Source organism: Oryctolagus cuniculus, chromosome 11 (assembly GCF_051225735.1).
Source record: "Oryctolagus cuniculus isolate XC-2025 breed Fujian yellow rabbit chromosome 11, ASM5122573v1, whole genome shotgun sequence".
In the NCBI taxonomy this organism is placed as follows: Eukaryota; Metazoa; Chordata; class Mammalia; order Lagomorpha; family Leporidae; genus Oryctolagus; species Oryctolagus cuniculus.
In genome coordinates this window covers 30,198,643-30,209,077 of record NC_142877.1, presented here as the reverse complement: position 1 = coordinate 30,209,077, position 10,435 = coordinate 30,198,643, and the positions used below count along the sequence as shown (strand labels likewise).

The following is a 10,435-nucleotide window of genomic DNA, read 5'->3' as shown; positions in this document are numbered from 1 at the left end:
TGGAGTCCCTCTGGGTGAGAAAGTCAGAGGCTCCTGTCAAGAGGCAAAGCATCTGGAAGTCCCACAGCCCAAGGCATTAGCCCAGACAATAGCAGCCCACTGGCCCCTGGAGAAAAGACTTAAGGACCCTTCCACCTTCCTACCGGGGCCAACCAACTCCCAGGAAAACAGCCCTGGGGTAGCAAGCACTCAGCATGGAGGTGCACAAGCCTCCCCCAGAGCAGGTGCTATTGACAGCAAGACCTGGAAAGCTAGGAGTCAGGCAGACTAAGGGCGAGCCAGGAGAAAGAAGGAAATTGGGAAGAGAGAAAGGCACCTGCTAAGCCAGGGCAGGATAGTACATGGATTAAGAAGGAAGTGACTGAAAGGGCAGGGCCGAGAGCATGGGTGACATACTGGCCAGCTCACTGCAGCCCCAGAACCCCCATTAACCAGTCTCAAGTTTAACCAAAGGCACCAAAGGGTTCTGAACAGAGAGAGCGCTCCTCTCCCAGTTCTCATGCATGGAATGCATTAGCAGAATTGGCACAACCACAGAGAGATGGCCAGGGGTTGCCACCGAAATTCTGGCAGAAGCAAAGGCCTGGCCCAGAGGTTGGGCAGTGAGGATGAATCTCAGGGATATTCAGAAGGTAGAGTGGGCAGGCCTTAGTTACCAAGGAGATCACTCCCTATCCCCGGCGTGTGCAACAAAACAGATGGTGAGATCAATACTACTGGATGCGGGGCAGGTGTCGGCAAGTGAAGAGGCTCACAGACAGATTCAGGCCCATGCAGATCAGAGACATGGACCTAGGCACTGCAGAAGGTGAGTGTGGTCAGTGGAGCCCTGCAAATGGGTGGAAATCCCCAGGAAGAGGATCTAAGAGACAAAGAAGCCGGCTGAGGCAGGCGGCAGGCTGGGAGGGCAGCCTGCCAGCACAAAGGTGTCTCTGGAAACAGGGAGGGGCCAGCAGCACCATGGCTGGTTCCATACTAGCGACTCCCAACACTCACACCAGGTCAGCTGCCCCTTCCACACCCTTGGCGTTCAAAATGCACTCCCCACCCCAAGTCAAGAACCACACGTGATCTAGCATGTAATATGTGTTTATTTGTGTAGTAGGAACAATCGGGTATATAAATAAGGTAAATATTTCCAATGTACAGGATATCGAGTTCTTACATTGTGCTAAGAATCTACATGTAGTGTTCAACACTGATCAGAAGTATACAGAGAAGGATCAGCTGTGGCAAAAACAAAACAAAAACAAAACAAACACTGCTTTAGTCAAACGCCAGCCAAGTGGGTCAATGGCACAGCAGCTGTACAGGCACACACTTCCCAGGGGAGGCCATCAGACTGTCACGTGGACTCTACCCCCATCACCCAGCCTATCTGTGTCCCTCCACACAAAGTGGGAGGGGGCTGAAGAACTGCCCTAGGGGTGCTTTGCCCCCCACCAGCCACCCCAGTCACGGAGGAGGCAGGGCCCAGGAAGACCCCCAGGAGGCATAGACGCTGGCAGTGATAGGCCATATGTGACTTCCTGGCACTGCCAGCACAGAGCACTCCCTAAAGGGGCAGGAGGACCCTTGTTAGATTTGGGGGAACTTCCTGATTAAATAAATCCCAAGTGGAGTGAATTCAAAAGACAGCCACAGCTGGGGTTCCCAAAACTCTCCAGTGGGGGTGAGGGGTCTGGTCTGCTCTTCTCCTGCTGTGAAAGGTACTGAGCATCAACCACATGAAGACTTGGTATCAGTACCACCTCTAAAAGATAATCCCCAGCTTCAAATCTCCCTACACAGGTTTTCTGAGCTATCTTCGGGCCCCCCACCCACAAGGCAGCTGGGACCAGCAAGCCCTCAGCTGGCCTGCTGCGCGCCTGTCCTCAGCTGTGAAATTCCCAGCCGCCTCCCTTACCCTGTGCTCCCCCTGCTGCTGCCCCTGTGGCTCCTGCTGTGGCCAGACAACAGTCTGTTTCCCAGGCCCTGGTGGGCCCCTTGGCTCCGAGGCCTTCTGTTTTATTGGCTCCTGACGTCTGCTCAGCTCTTCTGCTTCGTGCTCGGCCCCCCGATGCCCAGCTTGGGTGACGTGAGACAGAGCACTGGGTGTACTGAAGGCTGCTGTCTGTGTATAGAGGAGCTGAACAAAGCAGCGTAGGAAGGACACTCATAAAAACAGTTACGCAGATTCCACCCACTAGGAAACATTCTTGACCCCTTTTCTAAACTGGTGTTCCTTTGAGAAAAGCCAGCAAAACCGGTGTATGAGCCTAACGGGGGTAAGAAAACAGTACCCCAGCAGCCAGGACAGACTCAGCCATGTGGATGAACGAATGGTTCCACTTAGGACAACAGCACCAGATGGCACACCCTGCTGAGCACTGCACAGAGCCTGGGAGAGCCCTGCTGGGGTACTTCCAGGGGGTCCTCACCGGCTCTCTGCAGATCAGAGGCTGCATGGGTGCGTGCAACAGCACAAGGGAGCTCCAAACAGGGCCAGGGTCAGCCTGATATGTCTCCTGATTCATTACTTAACTGAAGGGGAGAGACCATTATTTAAATTCTAGCAATGGCATCTAGGCTCCACTGACACGCAGGAGCTACCCCACACTCGAGCCAGTCTTCTAGGTGATTATTCCACTGGCTTCAGAATTCCAGCGGTCCCAGGAGCCACCACCAGTGCTTCAAAGCCAAGAATCCTCCACTTCACCTCTCCCTCCTCCTCCACGACCCTTGTCTTCATTCAGGAGCTAAGTTAAAGAGGCAAGTGTCTGCTCATCCAGTGTCTGTTACCCCTCATTTGTCAGTCACCCAGTCAAGCCTTTGGCTAACCTAGAACCGCCAGCAGTACCCCAGGCCACATGTCCTAGGCAGGCTGCCGCTTCCGTCCCGTGAATACTTTTAAGGAAGAACAAAAACACCAGGCCCCAGACTGGCCATGTTGCAAGGCCGCATGCAGGCAGAGCTGTGTTCAGGCTTCCAGTCAGTGGAATCTGCTGTACAGCAGGTCTGTTTTCTCCACCCCCGGACCCTGAAAATTTGCACTCGTGTTGCCTATGCCTGATAAGTTTCCCGGCCACATAGGGAAGTAGGATCTGGGGCAGTCACAGGCCCTCCCTGCCCATGGAGCAGAGGCACCACCAGGCAAGAGGAAGCCAACTCTGGGTAGGGGCAGCCCAGACCACAGGCACAGGAAGCTGCAGGACCCTCAGGGGAGAGCACTTCTGGGCCTCCTCACGTCCTCTTCCAAGCTCCATCAGGTTGGCCTTCTAGAGGCCGTGCAAAGCACCAAGGTGCCACGGAGGTGCTAAGGCGGGGCTGCTTCTCTCAGAAGGGCAGCAGGCTCACTTCGCAGCCTGGCAACCGCTGGCGTGCAGGGTAGCAGCAGCGAGGTGGCTGAGAACCCTGTCTCTAGCACTACCACAGCAAGGGTCCAAGGACCAGCGGAGCTCCACGCAAGTAACTACCATTTATTGAGTGCTTACGATGTGCCAGGCGGCACGCTGAACGCTGACATGCATTATCTCCATCAATACCACAGCTGGCCTGTAGCACCTATACCAGCCCCAGCTGGGTCAGAGGTGCAGGCAGGGCGAGAGCAGCCTAGGAGCCTGCCCAGACCCAGGGCTATGTGAGCCCACGTCTGTCTCCTTGGTCATCACTCTTGGCCTCAGTTTCCTTTGATACAATGAGCATGACAATGATACCTCACCTTCTGGATAACAGAGATAATGTATGTAAACTCCTAGCAGTGTGCCTGGCACATATTAAGCACTTTGTGATTGCAATCATTACTAATCGACACCTGCTGATATTTCATTGGCTCAAGAATAAAAAGAGAAAGAACCTCAGCAGAGAGGCATTTGCTAAAGAGGGGAAGGCACGGGGTCTCCAAATAGCCAAGAGCTTTGAACCCCACTGGCCACAGAACCCTGGACGTCACACATTCTGCCCTTCTGGTTTTCACAGATCATCACGTGTTCCGAGAGCCCCAGCACATCAGCATCCACAGCACACCTCCTCCTACACTGCCCTCAGAGCCGAGGTCCCCACACAAACCACTGCTGAAGCAAGAGGCAGCCCCGAAGGAGAAGCCCTGCCCCACCCACCTGAGAGCTCAGGTGAACAAGGCCACTGCAGGTCAACCTGGAAGGGGAGCTGCTCAGATGAAAACAGCTGGCAGCCAGGAACCCCCTCCTGAGAACGGGGCCCACCCCCAAGGGGATGTGAGCAGAGCCCAGGACAGAGGGGTCAGCCAGCCGGACCTTTCAGTGAGGATTCTTTGCCACCAAAGCCTGGCACCTACGTAGGTCAGGCCACAAGACCCCCACCCACCAAGGGAAACCAAGTCAGGAAGCAGGGCGCCTGTACAGGAGGGTGATTAAGGGAAAAGGAAGTCTGGTTTGACCAAGATAAGGACAAGCGGGAGGCTCTGTCCAAGACTTAGCTGTGTCTCAGGAGCTGAACGCTCCAGCTGCTCTTTGGAACCCTGTGCTCCAGACAACACAAGTGAAGAGTCTACCCGTGGCTCCCTGCCGTGTGATGTGGCTGCGACAATCACCCACACACCTTCCACTTCATCTTTTCCTCCCCATCCTGACCTTGGTCAGGTGACGTGAAACTGCCCCTGCCGCCCCCATCCCACTCTACCCTTCCCTCAGCACATCAGCACAGTGTGTACGAGAAAGCTGGGCCCAGGACCAGCACTGGGGCAAAGTGGGGTAAGCCACTGCCTGCAACACCTACAACCCATATAGGCACCGGTTCGTACCCTGCTGCTCCACTTCCAGATCCCTGCTGATGTGCTGGGGAAAGCAGCAGAGGATGGCCCAGGTGCTTTGGCCCCTGCACCCACGTGGGAGAACCAGAGGAAGCTCCTGGCTCCGGGACCCGGCTCCCGCTGTTGCAGCCATGTGGGGAGTGAAACAGCAGATAGAGGATCTCTTTGTCCCTCCCTCCCTCTCTATGATTCTTTCAGGTGAACAGATAAATCTTTAAAAGCTGGGCCCACATGTGAGTGACTCTGAAACACAAGAGCCAGTGGAGCCCAGGCTATTACTAAACAGGAAGGGGTTTCAGCAGCACATCCCACATCTACTCTGGAAATGGCCATGGCTGTGCAGGGTTCTGGGCTAGGGCGCGCTCTGCCCTGAATCACTCACATTCTCTCACACCCCAACTTTGTCAACAGTGGGGAGAGACCGGAACCCGCCAGGGGCTCAACAACATTGTGAGGACCTGAACACAGGGCTCCCTTGCCACTAGGCTCCAGCCAACTTAGCAACTGGCTTAGACTCAGTCATGGAGTCTGTGTAGTCTCCCTTAAAATGTATGTTTGAAATGTTATTGCCTAATAAGGTCAAGTTACAGGAGAAAGGCCCAGGGTAGGGGGAGGAATGGGGAAAATACCATAAAAACGATTTCAAAGTCCACCCGGAAAAAGTCATATTCCATGCCTCTACAGACAAACTAGTTCACATACACCTCAGAACTGCACAACACTAAGAGTGAATACATTTTAAACGTAGCACTAAAATGCTCAGGATAGGAAACAGTCAAAAAAGTAACCAACATGAACAGGGCCTGGGCTGCCTTAGAGGGTTTCACTTTAAGGAGCAAAACACAGATGTGTACCTCCCAATGCTGGAAACGGAGGAGTGGCTTGGGCACACTCAGAGGGAGACTGGGTACCTGGGAGCAGTGGCAGGAACTCACCAGGGGACACCCAGGCTGTGTCTCCCTCATTCCTCAATTCCTGACTTCACCTGTGTGCTAACAGCAACTGATGCACCTCTGGCTCAAGTGAGGCCTCCTGAGCTTGAGGGAGGAGCGCTGCAACATTTCCAGTGCATTGGCGCCACGGCCACAGAAGCGGGGAGCTGAGGCCCCTGCAGTCCACGTGCCACAGGTGCAGCGCGAGACAGAGTGAGTCCCGACTCTGCCGGGAGGCCCTGGGGCAGCTCTGACTCTCACCTGAGGACTCTCAGAAGGCTGCAGTGAGAATGTATGGCACACGAGTTGGAAAAAACAAAACAAAACCTTCTAAATCGGGACTATACAACCAACACTGATGAACACATGAACAAGTGCGAAACAAAACCGTGCGTGGGTCAACAAACACCGGATTCAAGGAAAGGGAATATACAGCATTTCATTCACATTTTATTTCTGACCAAAAAAATGGATTTTTTAAAACAAGGTATACCATTCATTAGGACCCACATGGGTGGATGGTAAAACAGAGGAAAGGAACATTGTGCTAAAGAGACACAAGGTGGAGCTGCCTCCCAGCTCCTTGACTGGGAAATCCCTAGAAAATAAACCCTCTCAGGCCTAGCTCCCCTGTGAGCAACCAGTGCCACAAGCAGCGCGAGCCTCACCTGCCACCACCAGGCTCACCAGTCCTAAAGGCAGCCCTATCACAGAGAGGTCTCACCTCTCTCTCACTTAGCCCCAGCTAAGTCTCCTTGTTCTCAGGTCCCACCAGACACCCACAATGGAACACAAGACAAATGAGGATCTGATGATGCAGGTTCACTCTTCAGAGAACTGCTATTACATTCCTGAACTCTCCTCTGTGTAAGACCCGTTGCTGCAACCCCGACTCAAGAGGATGCGCAGCTAGAAGAGGCCTGAAGGCACTTCCTCGGGGTGCCCCAGGACGTGACTCAATACCCACAGGAGCCCTTCGGATGCAGAGAGCAGAGCTGGAGGACAGCTCAGGAAACGAAGGCCCTGAGAGCACGCGCCCTGCCTGGGGTCACAGCCAGGACCGAACCCTTTGCAGTTTTGTTATGAAGGGGATCTTGGACCTGAAATTTTTTAAAAAGGCCATGAGGCTGAAATGGAAGTCAAAGTTTAAGGGAAAGAAGCTGCTTCAACTCCACATGCATGAGGAGGGTCAGGCAGCGATGTGAGCTGAAAACTTGTAAGGGTTCAGTTTCCACTGGACGTTTGGGCAATCAGGGCTGGCCGAGCCTTCTGGGGAGGTAGGAAGGGGGAACTTAACCACACACTAGACCCAGGGGCTAAAGCAAGGTGATCCATGGCACCAGGTAATTTAACACATCTGGCCACCAAGTTTCCCATTCCCACACTCTGCTGTGTGTTGGCCTGACAGAGAACTCATCTGTCTTCTCAAAGTCAATTCTCACCCCTTACCAATAGGGAGGGGGAAAAATAAATCACAGTTTGAACAAAAGGTCCCCCAGGAAAATACACACTGTATTTAAACTGGTCACATTATATAAAAAGTGTACATTTAACCTGCACAGCGGTCAAGCCTCTCATCAGCTTAGGGTCTCCATAGTTTTAAGCAGGACTTTGTGGTTTCAGTGAAGAATGCATGGCACACGAGACTTCTTTAAAACACACAGACACACTCTGGCTGTAAGAACCATATATACACAACACAGCAGCTACGCGGTGTCCTGGCCGAGGGTGCGCAGACAGGGAGACCCCAGAAGGGATTCAGCAGCAGCAAGTCTACAGCACAACACGAAGAGTGCCAGCCCAGAAGACACAGTGAGCTGGCCCGCCCTACAGGAGACACCTGATCCCACCCAACACGGGAGCAGGCTCTGCGGGCGTTCTATTGCATACACTTGAACTACTACAGTGTGGATTTCTCTCCAGATTATTATAAATAATTTCTCGTGCTTTCTGAAAAAAGTAAAAACTGAAACCTCCTTTCAATCTGTGATGAAGGTGAAAGCATTACTTACTTGTAAAGCAGAGCTGACTCACACCCTGCAGGCTATCAGCATGGACAGAATGCTTATCTGATGGCTAAAACTCCCTCCCGCAGGGCAGGGCTACAGAAGACGACCTTCTTACTGCTCCACTGCGGGGTTGCTAGAGAAGCCCAGATGGAAGCTCTCCAGGAGCACAGACATCAGGACATGCACCCCAGCACCTGGGAGAGGCCCCTGAGCTGCAGGACACAGAAGAACGTCCATTCTCTGAATGAGTCTACAAGCTGTTCAGCTGATGGGACCACCACACAGACACCCTGAGCCACACAACACTGTCTTCCTGGTTGTTAAACATTTTTTTTTTAAACCTAAATGGTTTTCCTCCTGTGACTTCTTCCCAACTCAAAGCTATAATCTACTCACAACCCAAATCAAAAACACAGAGACTGTATATACAGATTTTTAAACCCACAAATAAAAAACACTCTACAGGGGGAAAAAAAGAGAAAAGACAGTGAGTCGAAGCCCTGTCATTGTCTAAGTCACACCAGCTGGGCTTGCCTTGGAGACCTGCCCCTCACTCAGTCCTGCACCTGCTCTTCTGCCCTGGGTGGCCCCTACTCGTCCTCCGTGGCAGCTGTGAGAAGCCCCTTGTCAGTCAGGTGGGACTTCAGTGTGTTGAAGATGTGGAGCTGCTGATCTGGTCGCAGGGTCAGGAACTGCTGGATCAATTTGCTTGGGTTGGGTCCCCTGGAACAGAACATGAAGAAACAGTGCTGAGCTGAGGCCCAGCGGCTTCTGAGGCCTGAATACCCAAGTGGCCACGCTGATGTCTGGATTGATAATGGAGGACAAGAGGGGGCCTCAGAGAACCCCTCAACGGCCACAACTGAAGGCTGCACTCACATTTGAGATGCTTCTCACTGGAACTTAGGAGAGGCTAAGCTTCTGGAATTGCCCCACATACCAGACAGAAAGGCAGTATACCTGATGAAGCTGGCGATGTACACATTGACAAAGGTGGCCATCAGATACTGGCAGTCAAAGCGATCCATGATGCCTCCATGGCCAGGAATGGTGTTGGCAAAGTCCTATAAGAGAGGAGCAGTGGCTGAGCCTGGCCTCGGCCTGCAAGCAGACTCCAGACTAAGGGCTCACCCCATGTCCAGCTACCACCCCAAACAGCTGAAGGCAATGAAATCAAGAAGTGTGGGATCAGATGCCAAGGCTGTACCGGCCTCTGATTATTATAATCTTATAAATTACAAAATGTTCTCTTAAGAAAGGGCTCTAAAAATGTATGGACATGCATATCATGAGAAACACCTATTACAAAAAAGTTCACAGGAAAAGATAGTACCAAAAAGAGCTATGAATGGATTTAAAAATTTTTCCACCAGAAATCAAAGTTAAGCTTATGTTTTTATTCTGTTTTGCCATGTACTTTGAGGTATGCTTATATATTAACAAATTAATTAAAAACCAATGATGGGAGGCTAGTGTTGTGGCATAGCAAATAAAAGCTGCCTCCTGCAATGCCAGCATCCCATATGGGCGCCAGTTCGAGTCCCAGCTGCTCCTCTTCCGATCCAGCTCTCTGCTATGGCCTGAAAGCAGTGGAAGATGGCCTAAGTCCTTGGGCCTCTGCACCCACTTGGGAAACCTGGAGGAAGCCCCTGGCTCCTGACTTCAGATTGGCACAGCTCCGGCCATTGTGGCCAATCAGGGAGTGAACCAGCAGATGGAAGACCTCTCTCTCTCTCTGCCTCTCCTCTGTGTAACTCTGACTTTCAAATAAATAAGTAAATAAATCTTTTTAAAAAAAAAAAAACAATGATGGAATTTTCTTGGAAACGACATCTTTTTACTGAATCCACCTAAATTCAGTGTACGGATCAAGAAGAGCACACACTCACCCCAGCGTGGACAGCCTAGTGATGTGACGGGGGTGGGGGCTGGCAGAGAGGGGCAGCAGATGGGCAAGGAAGGAGGAGAACGAGAAAACAGGGAAGAAGGTTTTCCTACTTTGATTTTAAAGGCTCGTTTGAATCCACTTGCGAAGAACCCTCCAAAGGGGCCGATGAGGGAGGCAAAGGTGGAGAGGGCAATGCTGTGAATCTGGAATGGGTACATCCGGACAGTTTTCTGACAACAAGAAATGAAGGAAAATTAGCCCATCTTTGTTACATGTTGAGCAAATAACTTATTAAACTAATTTATATACACAGAAAAATAAGATTTTTTTCAATTTTTGTAAATCTAACACCTGGCTTTAATGGGAGACATAAAGCTACTCTGTATTTAATCTGTTGCAGTATGTTGTTTTGGTGGAAGAATATATAGTTTAAAAAAGTCTATTTTATACAGCGTCAAAATATCACATTAAAATCACCACAGAGCTCATGAGAAAAGACGCTAAGTATCGGAAAGCTGTCAAATTCACAATGGTGAGCACAGGCTTTCCAAAATTCTAATTTGCACTTGGACGCCAAACATTATCACTGGTACCAGCTACTGTCGGACATTTCATTCTTCTCAATAAGACGACTGGCTAAGTATCCCAATCTGAAAAGCTCATGTGTTAGTTGCTGTCCAGTAAAAGTTAAGTTCCCAGTTAGAAGCAGCTAATCCAGCTCAAAATTCAAACAACCGCACATGTATTTCTTGGGCTTACACTCCTGGGAGGGATGAAGGTTGTTTGTTAGAAGGAAGGTAGCAGAGGAGAGGCTTTCTGTAGTCCCTGGTGCACCTAT

General features: G+C 51.3%; 1 protein-coding gene across 1 annotated transcript in view; it reads right to left on the bottom strand.

Annotated features, from left to right (window-relative positions):
- Positions 1-1,073: 1,073 nt before the first annotated feature.
- Positions 1,074-10,435, bottom strand: part of CDS2 (CDP-diacylglycerol synthase 2) — a 67,231-nt gene continuing 57,869 nt past the window's right edge. The window contains exons 11-13 of the mRNA XM_008256281.5: positions 9,708-9,827; positions 8,670-8,773; positions 1,074-8,432 (exon numbers count right to left, since the gene is read on the bottom strand). Of these exons, the coding sequence (XP_008254503.1) occupies positions 8,300-8,432; positions 8,670-8,773; positions 9,708-9,827 (357 nt within the window). The 3' untranslated portion in view covers positions 1,074-8,299. The remainder of the gene's footprint in view (positions 8,433-8,669; positions 8,774-9,707; positions 9,828-10,435) is intronic.